The 15,473-nt window shown below is 38.9% G+C and overlaps 1 protein-coding gene across 1 annotated transcript in view; it reads right to left on the bottom strand.

The window, feature by feature from the left end:
• CCDC158 (coiled-coil domain containing 158) overlaps positions 1 to 15,104 on the bottom strand; it is a 30,694-nt gene extending 15,590 nt beyond the window's left edge. The window contains exons 1-12 of the mRNA XM_075150647.1: positions 15,068 to 15,104; positions 12,453 to 12,583; positions 11,819 to 12,063; positions 11,301 to 11,410; positions 10,720 to 11,047; positions 10,303 to 10,379; positions 9,559 to 9,669; positions 8,247 to 8,361; positions 4,726 to 4,845; positions 3,008 to 3,205; positions 1,261 to 1,743; positions 305 to 494 (exon numbers count right to left, since the gene is read on the bottom strand). Coding sequence (XP_075006748.1) covers positions 305 to 494; positions 1,261 to 1,743; positions 3,008 to 3,205; positions 4,726 to 4,845; positions 8,247 to 8,361; positions 9,559 to 9,669; positions 10,303 to 10,379; positions 10,720 to 11,047; positions 11,301 to 11,410; positions 11,819 to 12,063; positions 12,453 to 12,510 — 2,035 coding nt within the window. The 5' untranslated portion in view covers positions 12,511 to 12,583; positions 15,068 to 15,104. The remainder of the gene's footprint in view (positions 1 to 304; positions 495 to 1,260; positions 1,744 to 3,007; positions 3,206 to 4,725; positions 4,846 to 8,246; positions 8,362 to 9,558; positions 9,670 to 10,302; positions 10,380 to 10,719; positions 11,048 to 11,300; positions 11,411 to 11,818; positions 12,064 to 12,452; positions 12,584 to 15,067) is intronic.
• Positions 15,105 to 15,473: the final 369 nt, after the last annotated feature.

The following is a 15,473-nucleotide window of genomic DNA, read 5'->3' as shown; positions in this document are numbered from 1 at the left end:
AAGTGGTCAAGTTTCTATTCTGTGATTTACTAAATCTGCTTCTTTGGTCTCCAGAGTCAGGCGGTTTAAGTATTTTTGCTCAGGGCAGTGAGAGACTGCCATAAAGATTGTACTCCCATCATTCTGTGCCAGAATCCCAAACCATGACTTAGCTCTCTGAAGCAATCTGACCATCCCATGCTGGCAGGGAACCTTCTGCTGTACCAGCAGCCATATTTGGATTCAGCAAGCAAGCCGCTCTTCTATTTTTAACATCAGCCCAATTTAGCAGCTATCGGAGCTGAGCTAAGTCGAGGCTCCCTACCTGCAAGGCCAGCTAGCTCACTCCGACCGGCTTGGAGTTCATTCATTAGCTGATCTTTTTCCAGTTTCATATCATTAAGTGCATGGAGCCTCTCACTGCATGTGTTTACCAGTTTAACCTTTTCCAGTTCCAGCTCGCTCAGTCTGGCCTCCATGTCATGTATTCTGGCTTCTTTCTCATCCTTTGCAATCTACTTACATAAAAACCAATAGTAATTATGTGTAATATACATAATTATATAAAATAACCACAAAGATGTGCAGACATCATCATTACTTTAAATCTCAGTTGTCAACAGTTTGGGGCAAGAAAGAAAAACAGCAAAAATAGGCAAATTACTTCTGTGAAAATTGCTAATCCAGGCAAAAAGGGTAGAAGGGAATCTGATGTGATGGCTTCACAGCATGTTTAACCTTACCAAGTGTATATGAAAATTATTTCCATCCTCTTGTAGCACTACCTCCATATTCACTCCTAATGCTCAACTGTCTTCTTACAGAAGAGGATGAAATTCCCTACCTAGAGTGATTTTTTTCTGAAGATGCTGACCTGCGTAAGACTACCCTATCCTGTAGTTCTTGTCTGAGAAATAACCAGTTATAAACAGTGTCCTCAATTTGGAATTCGGAGCGCTCACTCTCTGTTATTTCTCAGTAACACTTTGTATTTCTGGTTCTGTTACTGGTGTGGACAATTATATCGCTGAGGACAGCATGTTATATGCCAGCTTTCACAAACCTTTTGGCAACTGCTTTGCACCAGTGAATTATTCATTTTTGGCAGTAATGTGATAATATTTTTCTTCTCTGCCCACTAACTCTTCTAGCGCTGTTAGGATTCAAGCTGCATTGTCTGACCTGCTTTAAAACCACAGTATTAGCACATTAAGGTACAGACCTAAAAACAGAAAACATTTGCTGTCTTACAGAGACATAAATACAGCATCATTTGCACACCTTAAGTTCTTCTACTTTAAGCTTCCAGTCATTTCTTTCTTTTATAAGCTGAGATTTCTCAATTTCCATTGCTCCAGCAGTTCGACTATGCTGGCCCACAATCTGCGTCATGTTATCAATTTGCTTTTGAAAGATCTCAATAATCCGTTCCTTCTCCAAGAGCTGCAGTTTCAGTGTTTCACACTGTGACTGCACATTGTGTAAACAGTCCTCTTCATTCTTTAGATGCTGGAGCTCCTGCATCCTACTGCCAAGCCGTGGATGTAGCTTCTTGATTTCCTTATTGGTAACCTCAAGGGCGCTCCCTTTCTCCTGCAGACGGGCTGTCAGATTTGACACTGTTTTCTCAGCAGTCTCCAAATCGATCTGTTTGGCTGTAAGATCTTCTTTAACTTCACAGAGTGTTTCCTTCGTTGACTCCAGTTGGGCAGTCAAAGAGGAGCTTCTTCCAATGCTTTCATTTTTTTCCTTAATTGCAGCCATCTGAATAATAGCAATATAAGCATCGACCAAGAGAAACGTTTATTTCTACCTTTAGAATTTCCTGTCACATTTCTGTTTTTCTATAATTCATTTTAAATAGCTAAGTTTTACAGGAATATCATGTCAGCATGGTCGGGTTTACAATGACTATGTGATTCTTCTGGGGTTTTTTTCATCTTTCTCCATTTAAATAAATTAAGTATTGCTTAGAATATTGGTTTTCTAATCATAGAAAATGAAAAATGTTAAACTGACGTAAAAAAATGAATAAACCGGCAATATTACTATAAAATTGACTGTAGTTGGGTCTAAAGAATTTTAAGCGATAAAACTCAACTGACTGCACTGTAAGTTGGGAAAAAAATGTATCTACATGAATAATTTATTGCTGATTTTATTCCTGCAGGCAGCGATGTGCACCACTTAAAGCACAAAGTACTGTGACTCAGGAACTGCTAATAGTACAAAATGGAAACAGAAGACAGGAATGAACTTCCTGGTGGGAGGATTTTAAAGGAAAAATAATGGTTTGAGAAAAAGTAGAACAATGTGTGAGGTAGCACAAGCCCGTGGCTGGTAGGAAAGAAAGGAATTAACTTGACCTTTACTCATAATGCAAAGTGGGTTACCTAATTATAGCTCATTTTTGAGGGGCAGAAGTCTTGAAGAAAGGGGAATGCACTACAAGTCAATGTCTAGGAAGCTACTTTGCCAGAAGTAATTCTTCTGACATAGCACTGCATTCAGCTTAGCATTATAAACACAAACTTCATTATGTTTTCATTAAGCACTACATCAAAGTAAGGCATTATGAAGGCCTTTAATTTACTAATTATTCTTACAGAAGTGCTCGCTACCGAAAATACTACCTTCAATAGTTTGTTAGGTCTGGCAGCACCAAACTTCCTGGAAATTTACAAAATGCTGCTTTGGAGGTTTACAGTCAAAATCAAACAGACTATCAGCAGAACGTTCATTTTCTCTCAAGGCTTCTATGTCAAAAATCAAAATTAAAAATAATGCTTCTGCTTCCTCATCAGTAAAGAGAAATAAAGGCTGGACGGGTCAGATTAACAAAAAAAAAAAAAAAAATGCCAATTCTGACTGTCATGTAACTGCATCTTTGGAAGGAAAATTTTGGCACATGAGCTACAGAGGCCTCCTGGCCATGGTAACCAGAGTTACAGTGTTCCTGTCTGAAGTACAGCCCCCAGCCGTTGCACTTGCTATCTTGAACACTATCACGCTGCAGTTGCTCACCAACCTGGCGCTCCATTTGTCTGTGACATTTGGTCCTCATTTCCTTCACTGTCTTTTCCATGCGCTGCAAGTGCATGTTTTTGTTGTCTAGTTCTCTCCTTAGATGGTCAATGGTGATGCTGTTGTCTGTGTTCCGATCCCAAAATCGCTTGTTCTGCTCTTTTTCTAGACTCAGTTCTATCTCTTTTTTATGAAGTTCAGTCTACAAGAAATTAAAGTAATCTCCCTCCTTGAATCACATTTAGGATTTTTTTGTTCTTCCCCTTAACATTAGCAACATTCAATTACACGGTTACACATCTGAATAGGGACTACTGCATGGGTTTACACTTAGCCGAAGACGGGAATATCGGCTAAACTAGCCTGACACCTCCTACACATTTTCTTCCAACAAAGCAGTAACTTTCAATTTTATATATTGCTGCTATAATTATTTCAAAGTTTGTAACACCTTAATGCTGAAGTCTTTCATGTCATTTACATCTACCCCAAAACCACTATAAGCTACAAAATGAAAAAAGATTATATTGTGTCAACATCAAATGAAAAACAATGAAGCACTACATTACATGCCAAGGAAGGCTGCTCTTGATAAATACCCATCTTCACCACTAGTAAGAATTGTTCATTGCTTGTTTTACTTCATGCAGTAAATAGTCACACATTCTCCAGAGCTTAAATCTTTTCCACCTCAGACCTAATCCTAACAGTACATAATTGAAATTATAAATAATAATTTAAAATATAAATAATATTAAAAATAGTGACATACACATTTCAGGGCTACCAATTTAAAAAATATTAATTTAAAATGTGCCCAAACTGAATTATCAATAGGCATTTCTGCTAATCATAACTTTTGCTCTTGTTAACTATCTACATATTATTAAAGCTGAAGTAGAGAACTAAGTAGGAAGCTCAGAGAATGGCAGAAAGAAAACATGAGCTGAAGACACAGAAACAAAAGGAATCCTAAAATTAGATTCCTAACCTTCACTTACGCATGATTATTCTGACTCCAGTCTTCTCTATAGTTATGTATAATCTGTAGGAAATTATTTACACTAACATATTCTTGAATAGGACAGCACTAAATGGAATGAAATAATTTCAACATCTCCTTCAGAAGCACTGTGACACTAACCGGGCAGACAAACCTAATGAAACCACACAAACTAATATCCCAAAATTCGATCATTAAGGAATAATCTCATGTAAGAAGAAAAGCAAGGCTAATTATAGTATATGAAACCAGTTGTGATGAAACCAACCCTATGTGGCAAAATTTTTTTATACTGTATATTCAATTTGCGAGTATTCTCTATCAGTTACAAAGGAATGTTTAGTGCTGTTAGGAAAATCCTGGATATGTCTTGCAAAGTATGTGTTAAGGGACCAAGGTTCCTTAATAGAGGGATCTAAACCCTGAGGTTGAAGTGAAGGTGGCTCAGCATCTTTAATATGATTTGCATAGGATTCAAGGATTTTGATTTTATAACAAAGTTAATTTTAACTCTGAATGTCTTGCATAGCTAATGGAAAAGGCCTCTGGGAAATTTCCTTCACAGCCAATTCAAATTTCTAGTAAAAAATAATCCTCAAACTTAAATTATAAGGGGGCCGATGCACGTCGGCAACAAGCAATGTGCAAATCTGAATACCAGCAGTTCAGAGAGGCCTTTAGAAAGCAAGATTTTTTCCAATACTATTTCTTGTTTTTACCAACAATTGATGAATCTGGTCATTCAGATTTCTAGATTCTTGGCTGCGTTGATCCTGTTCTGTCTGAGCTTCTGCTATCTCGGAATGAGCTAGGTGCAATTGCTTCTCAAGATCTTTGACCTAGAATAAAGACAAATATTCATTAAGAGTTATCTTAATCTGTTCCTAGTACTACATTGGATTTCTTCTAGTTTTCTTCTAGGTTCTACTCGAAAGAAGTCCAAATGTCATCTTTTGGCTCAGCAGAGTTATTCCCTAGGTGTATTCAGAATTGTGTTGTCTTCTTTTAGTGATTAAGCACAATTTCATTGTAGAGTTAACTGAGGTTCCCGAGAATGAATTGGCTTCAGCCCTGATCCACAGCTCTTAAAAAATTCCTTACCTACACTGTAAATGGGCAAAGATCCACTTTAGAAAAAAAGTTCAAGCTCCTTGCTTGATTTGCAGTACTACTAGTTAGAAAAGCCAATATAATGCAAGTGTAAGTAAAATGCAATTTATATGGAATCAGTCAAAGAGAAAATACATGGAATCTCCTACAGTGCTCTTCTAATAAACGTTTTAGGATCTGCAATCTCTCTTTTGGCTAACACCAAAATCCGGACATTTCCTTTCTACTTCCTTAAAAATGTTTCTTCAGGTTGTGACAAAGGCAATAATCTCTTCCCTTCCTCTTCAGCCCCCCTACCCCTTCTTTCACGCATACAATTATAATGATGACATAATTCTTTTCAATTAGTAATGGACCATTTACATAGAGCTAGTCCCAAAACTTCATGTCCTTCCCCAAATGGGGGCTCGGAACATCAGGATGATATGAGAAGATGTTGTCAAGGAAAGTTCTGAAGATCTTCTTATGAAGTTTTTCTTCCCCAAAATCGCATAAAATCAGTAATCTTCTCTTTCTAGAGCTCCAATGCCTAAGCAGCAGAAGGACATTATCAGGGCCTTTTCTTCCTGTAATTGTCTCAGATCCTTTTTGAAAGGGGTTTCCTCCCATCTTGTGGAGCCCTCCCTCAGAAGGTGAAATCTCAGTAAATCCTAGATTACTTCTCCCCGAAACCCTCCTTACACAACTACTCCACATTTCCACAGAAAATCTAAGTCTGAAGTACACGCTCTGAAGAGCTCGACGACTGTGTACAACACTATCAATAGGGTTTTCACAGACAGTGACAGAAAGAGCTGTCCTCACACAGGGCCTTTCCTGTACAATTAAGTTAATTTAGGAAGAATTTGGTCCCAAGCATATATTCCGTCATATTCACTTCATGTTTAATGATTCAGTGAAGTTCTTCAGACGCACCTAGGCCTAACAGCAGGTTTTATGTAGCTAAGGCAGGGAGGGATAGTCCTTCACTATGAATACATTAAGAAATCTACAGGCAAACATGTTTTGCTCCAAGTGGTAGTCCCTTTCTCTGAAAGGATGCAACTTCTGGCAGCAGATGAGATAATGGACCAGTCTACACCACTTCCTAATAAAGATATTAACATAGACATATCCAAACAGAATGCTTGAATATTTACATTTATATCCATTAAGTTAAGTCACCAGATTTTCTGACTGCTGAAATTATCTAGTATCAACAACTTACACTGGCTTTACTTTTCACCCACTCCCTTGAAAATTTTAGTTGCTAAAGTGTATTCCTACCAGAGAAATTGCGGAGAAATACTTGTTGTAAAAGAGAGACATACATTTGTAAAAGCTTTATTTAGATTCTCTCTCACACCTTCCCAGGAATGACTCCACATAACAGCCTCAGATCAAATGATTTCCAGCTATCAACTTGTCTCGCACTGAAGTCTACCTTAGCAAATTGGTGTATTACACTTTCTATTCAAAAGCAATTTTTCTTGGACCAAGTAGTACATTCCTTTATAGATATACAAAACCAACATTTTCTGGAGTTGGTAGACTGTGAAAAATAGCCTTAAATTGATTCCCAGTTTCCAATTTTACATCTGTCGTGAGGTAAACTTTACGAAAGGGAACATGCCTAAGAAATATACACTACAGTTATAGCTATATATGTGATATGACTTTATGCTGTGCACTGCATGACTTAAATCAAAAGAATTCAGGTAAATAGACCCAACATGAAAAGCATACCGTATATAGTACTCTTCCTTGAGGATGAAATACAGTAATGGAGATTAATTTACAATTCTCCATGGTTCAGTTATGATGCTGCAAAAAGTCACTTCTGGAACCGACTAGTGTGAGTTTTGATACATGTGAGTCAATGCAATTGATGAAAGTGGAAACCTACAGAAATGATAAACATAAAGTCCTTCCTGCTCTGCTTTATAGTGCAAGTACACGTACACCATGGCTCCACAGGCTTGACCTGCACATCCCTGCCATTCCACTCTCAGACCTTTTCGGATCAGAGACTATCAGAGACTGCCAAACTTCACGGCACTCTTGTGACCTAAACTTTCCCTTTCCAATAGTATGTAGGAGAAGGATGCCTAAATCCTCATGACTTGTAATCTAAGATGGATTTAGATCCATCAAGCATTTCTGCATGGGTCAGCTCCACTAATTTTTAAAGGGAGTGGAGAGCAACTGTTGTCAGGTCATTTTCTAAGGAAAACATGAATTATCTTTCACCAAAAATAACAAAGAATTTAAAGATATCCAAATTGTTCATAAAACTGGAATCCAAAGCAGTGAAATAAGTCGAAGACGCAGCAGACGTGATATGGAAACGGGATATAAAATCCTGCAGTTAGCGACATGGCAGAGATTCTGTGGCGGGAATGTACAAGTTCTCTCCATTTGTCTGCAGTAATTCCTTGCTGTACTGCCTGGAAAAAACTTGGTCTCCAGGGAGAAGCATGGTTAAAAAGTTTGTCTAGACCAATGTTTTCTAATGGGATTAAGAAATGGTTTGAATACAGAAGTGCTGGCCAGCCTGTCTTTTTTGCCTATATTATATGCTGCTGATAAGAAGCCTTTGGATTTCAACGAATATTTAAGATTCTTAACTCACAATGGGGCTTCTCGGGACACCTGAATGCTTCTCAAGCACTGCTGTAATCTCTATGTTCTCTCATCCTTGCACTTACCAAGACAAAGTTACCAAATGATTTTTCTGGCCAGTACGACTTAAATAAGAAGCTATTTTTACTGCCTGTTTTTTGCTGATATATTCCCTAGTGGTATAGTGGAACAATGTTCTTATCCTGTATGTGCAAGTGATGTTTGTACCGCAGAATCATTTTATGTTTTTCCAGAAGGCATCATTTATGGTATGCTCTCAATACATTCGGCAAAACTATTTTGTGTTCAGTAAGTTTTGCAAAGCTGTTTTGTGTTAGAGGAAGACAACTCTTTCTTAAAAATAATACAAACAAATGGAGTTAAGGATAATGTAATTTATCTTATTGTCCACACAGTTCTTCTGAAGCAATCCCTTATCAAAAGACTATCCTTATGCATCCGGAACATTTCAGATATCCACATATCCAGTTTTATCAGCAGTACTGCTAACGCGCAAATCCATACGCACCTTGTCTTCATACATCCTCTTAGCTTCTCGTAATTCAGAACACAGCTGAGAAACTGTAGATTCCAGGTGACTAACTTGATGTGCATGCGCTGAATTTTGGTTTCTTGTTTGTTCTCTAAGAAAAGTTTTAGGTGGAGAAGTTAGAAACTGTAAGAACCATGAAAGCCTGGAACATTCGTGGTTGTTTACATTGCAATCAGTATGACCATGCTTTGAAGTATGATTATCATTCACAGTGGGATCACATAAAAAATACACCTTCTTACTGGTTAGATTTGCTCTCTGATATCTATCTCACATAAAATTACATAAATTGAAATCTTGACGCTTTTTATTCCTGATAACTCATTTATTATCAAGCAAGTTCTAAGAAAGCTAAGTCTGCTTTCAAATGCACCCAACTATTCTACAAGCAGAACTGAGAAGCATTTTGCTATCAGCTATTCAGTCTCAACTACGCAAGTCAGATATTAATGCGTACTGATATTTAAATCTCATCTTAAGTTTGCAACACTGCACGGCATATCCTCATTTTTTGAACTGATACATTGAGCACTGATTTCTGAGTCATCAGGTGGCCGGTGAGAATTACTGTCTTTTTATTCTCACCCAGTTGTTGCCAAAGTCAACAGTACCAACACAGCTATTTCTCCCAAATGAAAATTACCCCTTCTTTAAAATTACCGTTCATTACTATTTGTACATGTACGCAAACAACCCAACTGTTTACCCATTCTTGTTTGTGATTCAACCAATAATGCTGCTGGAAATTCATTTTGTATCCAAATACATAGAATATTTAGAAGGCAAAGGTCACGGTGCAAAGCAGCCACCTAAAACTGCACTCAGCCACAGCTCTTAGCTTACATACGCTTTCATCCCTTAACTCTAGACACGTACTCCGCAGAAATTGTTCACAACTCAGATAACAGAGATTAATCATTCCAAAAGCTGGTGGCAAGAACAAAGCTGACGGCTCGAGCCAGTTTGAACTCCCACTGACTTTGCTGGCTTTATTCTTCTTCTGAACCGCAGCAGTCTGAGAAGAGAACCAGCCCAACTCTCTCGATTCTCAGAGTTTGCCTAATGCATGGCTATTTTGCTTATCCTCTATATAGCATGCTTTAAAGTTTTTTTGGTTCTTCCCTTTTTTTCTTTATTCCATAACTTATGCAAGGACTGCTTAACTCTTTAAACAAAGACACTAAGAAACCAAAAGCGTAGGCAGAGTGTAGAGTATACTAGCAGCATAAGCCTTCTCTCAAATTAAGCTTACTCTTAACATTGCCTATACTATAATCAAAAAACATACTCAATGATCTCCACCTGGCTTTGGATACTATTTGCATAGTTGCGTGCACTGTTAGCTTTATCAGTTAGTGCTGCCACCTCCTGTTCATGCTCACTTATTAGCTGCTCGATCCTGTTTCAAAAAGAAAATACTGGTTATAAGTTTAGTCTTGGCAAATAATAACTTCTCCACTGAAGAGGTAATGATATTTTTCAGTAGTCAGAAATGTAATCATTTTGATGTTCTACTGTGAATGAAATACTAACTTTTGAGTTATTGACCCTTTTACTGTGAACAGGTTACTGTATAACTCAGATGGATAGCTAGGGAAATTAGGACTTGTTGAACAAGGAAGGACAAAGATCTTAATGAAATTAGTAAGTTGGTTACATCAGCAGTTTCTAAGTGATTACTTTCAATCTTTTCTTTTAACGGTGGAACTAGTCTCCCAACAAATTCTAGATGTCCACCTAGAGCGACCAATCGCACTTACAAAAGTAAGGTGTACAGATTCTTCCAAAATAGTATTTTTTGAGGCAGTGAATAAAACAGGAACTTGTCAGCATGGAAGGAAAAAGCAGCAGAAAGTCAAGAGCAAATAAACATCTGGAAGGGAACAATTACTAAGTCCTCAAAAACATCGCTTGCTGCCCCCCCGTCACTTCCCCCCACCCCCAATATCATCATAATCAGAAAATAATTATCTGTGGAACGTGAAAAAAAGTCTATTTAGGTTTTACAAATAAATAAATGGAGAACAAGTACCTATTTTCATGTTGCTGAAGCAGAAGTCGTTTTTGGGTCTGTGAATCTTTTTTCAATGACTCAAGTTCTTCTTCCACCTGTTGTAAACAGATGACAATGCTAACCCCTGAAGAAAAGACAGTCTAAACTGTAATTTTTAAAGTGTGATTTCCTTCCTTTTGCTTCCACCTTGAACTGTGAAAATGTGCACAATACAGGTTAAATTCCAGCAATAAACCCAATCTCAAGTTGGGGACAGCGTAAAAGCCTGGCATACCAGCACCTGCCATCTTAACTCCAAAGCAGCATTTATACCTCTTTATGCCATAACCATTTCCTTAGGCCAGTTTAGATGGGAACTCATGGAGTTTTCAAAAATATTTTCTAAATAACAGAACACAGAGTGTTGGAAGGAAAAGCAGCACTTTCTTCACATACCAGGACAACCTTTTCTTTGAGGTATGACACCTCTGAGCCTAAATCCTGCAGGACGTCAGCAAATGCTGTGTTCAGGTTGTGGATGTGTAGGCTAGTAATACTCTCGTGCTCATAGAACTTCTTGCCTGTGCCGTCTTCGTAGTCCATTAGGATGCCACGTAGTTCCAGAAGTACTTCCTCGTGGCTGTGTACCATCTTTTTCAGATGCTCAGTTTGGCTGTCAGCCTCCCTCAGCATCTCCTCCTGCAGCTGGTTGGCAGCTTCCAGCTCTTGAATAGTATTTTTTAGCTGTATTTTTACATTCTCTTGACTCTGGGATTCCTTTTGTCTAAATTTGGAAACCAAAAAAATAATTTAAAAAACAGGATTCACAACACGGACTTTTATCCTGACTAATAGGTGTAATAGTTAGGTTGATTAACTGCTGTTTTTTACAACTACATAATAAGCCGTTTTCTAAACCAAGGTGCCATAGTCTCATTGTCTTCGTTCCTGAGGGCAAGTTTCTCACTTAGATCTGGTGTGCTTCTCAAAGCCCCACGTATACACTCTCTAGAATACATCTGTCTTGGCCTTCATACCTGGTATCCTGAAGCGCGTCTCTTTCCAACTGCATTTCCATCAGTTTGGTCTGCAAATCAGCAATGATCAGTCTTAAATTGATTTTCTGTTGCTCAGGTAGCTCAGCGGTCTAAAGGAGAAAAAAAAACCCACCAAGCTAAACCAACCAAAATACTGAATACATAACCTAAAAAAATGAGGCTGAGAGCAGCATGGGTATGGGAATGAAGAGGTTATTTTTCTTTTTCTTTTCTTTTCTTTTTTTTTTTAAATATGTCTTACTTAACCAGCTAGTCACACTGTGCTGCAGTGGACTGACTATGCTTGGAACACCGTTACAGGGATTGTGCCAACAACATTACTACCCGCTGCCTATTTCTGTCAAACGACATGTGGGAATCATGACGGCCAAGTACAATTTACAGCAGCCAAGAGGCTGCTCAAAATAGCGCTGGCGAAACTGTCCAAAGACTCAGCAATGATAAAAACAACAAAAGCTCATCTACACTTAAGAAGCTGCCCCAAATTTGCCACTCACTTCATTCGGCCTCTTCTGCACATCTCCACCTTTCTGCGAGTATTCTTCCAGAATGTTTTCCATGTGTTCTTTGCCAGCACCACTCAAGTTTTTTTTCTCAGAATCAGTATGTATTTCATATTTGGAACAGAAGACACTACTGGGTGGACTACTACCCGTACTAGAAGAGGCTGAGTTTTCCATCACTGCGCTGAGAATCGAGGAAGCTAAAACATTCTGGTTGCCGAGAAATGGGCTAGCAGCGCCTGAAAGGCAGATAAATTTAAGTGTTGAAACAAGTCGTTACATGAGAATAAACAGTCATCCGTACAAACTGGGCATTAGTGCCTTGCAGTGCCTATCTATCGATAGTCAAACCTAGGAACCATCTTCTAAAGACAACAAACCCAGCCAATTCTAGGGTTGCACACTGGATGGGGAATGCCACAGGGTTCAGAGAAGAACACTTCAAAACTGCTCTGCCTTTAACTTGGGTTTGCGTCAACAAGAGCTGTTCAAGATGCAGGGCCTAAAGAGGATTCAGCTTGAAACGTGAAACATGAATTTATGAGCACCCTTCCAAATCACATAATAGTCTGCAATGTTTATAGTGATTTACTCCCAAATCTTGTTCTGAAATCTGTTTCATACTTACCCACGCTAGGCATATTGCCACTTTGTAAAGATTCCTCATGACTCAAAGAATGTATCATTGATTCCACTGGGAATTTGGTGGCTTCTTCGTGGAGTTTCAGAGCCTCTTTTGTTTGTCTTTCCAGTGCCGCCCTGCAGAATAGCACATAGGAACATTTGCTGAAAAGGCAGGACTGAATACAGAAGAGTATCTAACTGCACCGCATCCCAAATGCAACTTGAAATAAATGAACCGAAAAGAGATGCGAATCCAAAGAATTTATTTGGTAATGCACTTATGGTTTGCACTTACATTTGGCAACACAGTGCCACATCTTCAACTGCTGCAGCTCCACCGTAGTCAACTGAACTACTGTGTTTTGCCACTAGCAGGCATAATGTATAAAAGTCCAAACAAGTAAAATAACACTTCATCAAACAAACAGAACTAAATTGGTTTATCTTTTGAAAAGGGATTTCCTTTTATTTCCACATTTTTTCTCCTCGCTGGCCAATAAAATGCTACCTTACTGACACAAAACTGTAACTGTATGGTCAATCAAACCCACAAAAATCTGTCGAATACTTGATTTGCAGGCATAATAAGTAACATCTCAGAAAACTTGTAGAACCAGGGAAGTGTTTGGTTGTATAAAACCTGCAGCACAGAAGAAAGGAAACCTGTGCAGATTCACACCATCTTATCTTATTGGAATTGACCAGGCACAGATCTTACATTCCTGGACGGGGGGGAATGTGTATGTGCAAAGAAAGTAAACAAATAAGGTAAAAAAAAAAAGGCAAAAGGAATTTTTCTGACCAAGAGAAGAAATCCAGTCTAAGTGAGAGTAATAGGCGAGTTTTGGCAATTCACCTATAAGCTGTAAATAGAAGAAAGCTAAGAGGAAACATGAAGAAAAAATAGTTGAGGGACAAAGAGGAATCTGAAATTATGGAAAAATATTTTAAGTGGCAAGTCTACAGGTGAGGGAGGAATAGGAGATCAGCAAGGAGAGGAGCTCCTTGTCATCTAGCGTCAGTAGTTGTGTGTGCATAGCAGGACTGTGACATTCACAAATGACCCAATTACAACATGCACAGTTCATTTTTGTCCACGCAGCACTTTTTTTTCCACAATGCAACAAGTCCCTGTGTCTGTGCACTGCACTTGTTATGCCGCCTCTCTGCATTTGTATTAACGCATGCTGATAAACCTGGATTTTCATTCTATAACATTACTGATAAGAAAGATTAGAGGACACAGGTGCAAACAGAGCTGCAGAGTATGGGGAAAAGCATCCTGAAGAGTCTGTTACCCTGAAAGTGGGAGGAAGGGGCATCAGCTACAACTAGGGGTGGAGTTCTATCAACACGGCCCTGTTACTGTGGAGTATAACCTAAACGCATAAACAGGTTAAAAGAATGACTATACAAACGCCCAAGACTAATAAATTTGATGGTTGGGACAGACAATTCAGACTCAGTAAGTCTTTGCATTCTAATTCCCTGGACACTGAGATACTGAGGTATACTAAGCAAAAACACCTCTTCTACCTGTCCATTTTTCTATGCATCTGCCACTACACACTGTTGCAATAAGCACAGTGGTGAGATGACACTGGTTTGATCCATCACAGTCTGAGTGAATCAGTAAATCAAAGCTTTAGAAAGAAAAATACCATCCCCATTTTTCTCAGTTGGCCATTAATTTTCAAACTCATTAATGATCCTTCTTTGGGAGAAACTTTCAAATATTAGATACACCAACTGTACATAAAAATCACTAAATCCAAGCACCACCTTCTGGGGGGAAAAAAAAAATCACCCAAACCAGTAAAATCACTGAATTTCACAAGTATCACTTTTCCAATGCTGAATGATTCTGAATCTAATAGCAGGCAGAGTCCTGGACCCCTGCAAATTCATTATCAAAGGGCAGTACTATATCCTGCTATATGTGCAGATATCCCATTGCCAGCAGGAAGAACTTATTCCGCTGTGGATAGAAATGAAGCTATTATCCTGTCACACAACTTACAATGAGCAGTGTAATTCATCCTTCCCTATAGAGTGCCTTGTGCACCCATATCCTTAAATTTTGTGTTCACATCTTTCCTATTACATTAGTGTAACAGACTACACCTTGGCAATCTGTTGGCTTCGACTCCACAGTGAGTGTGCTGTTTACTGCAATGACAGGTACAGCAGGTACAGGAGTTTCTCTAATAACAAACAAAACCTGTGTACTACCTTAATTCTTGGATATTCTCGCTCATTGTAACAGCACCTGTGAAGAAACTACCGCTTTCCCACGATGTTTCCAGATACAGAATTTTTCTACAAGAAACACTGAAGACGAGATTTCTACATATGTCTGCCTTGATCTGATCTATAAATGTTGTCTACCCCAATCTCCTTGATTAAAGCCAAACAGTCTTTTTCCTCACAAAAGTACTTTTAGAGGTATGCCCAAAAGAAAAGAAAAACTGAAGTCTGGGGTGAGCCCAAGGTGGACAAGTCTAGACTTGTACGTCTTGAGTTTTGGGAATGTGATTCCAAATAATAGCCTTTGGGGGACAAGTCTGTGAACCTTTTCATGGGGGGGCAGGGGAGAGAAAGGAAAAATGAAGAACTTACTACTCGGGAGTAGCTTTGAGCCGGATGGTATCTGATGGTATTTTATTTGCATTATTTGCATTTTCCTGGGTGACTGGTCCTCTGGAAGACATGGGACTACACTGTAAGTCCACAGGTAGCTGTAGTAGCAGTTTCCATATCGTAGATAATTTGACACCTTCAACATACCCATTTGACTGAAAAAGACCACAGCACCGTGGGGGGTTCCTAAGGGCATGTAATGGACAAAAGGGAAGCCCTTTAGCCCCGACCCCAATCCCAAGTACCAGAAATGCTTCCTTAACCTGAAAACATCGCCTCCAACCCTCACATAGCAGCCCCTGAAAGTTCAACTGCGCCACGACGACAGGACCGTTTTTCCTAACCGAAAGGGACCGTGCCGTTTCCCCCGCCCCGGATGCGTTTT

Source organism: Calonectris borealis, chromosome 4 (genome assembly GCF_964195595.1).
Source record: "Calonectris borealis chromosome 4, bCalBor7.hap1.2, whole genome shotgun sequence".
In the NCBI taxonomy this organism is placed as follows: Eukaryota; Metazoa; Chordata; class Aves; order Procellariiformes; family Procellariidae; genus Calonectris; species Calonectris borealis.
Note: the sequence above shows the minus strand (reverse complement) of the source record. Positions and strands in the feature narration are given on the sequence as shown.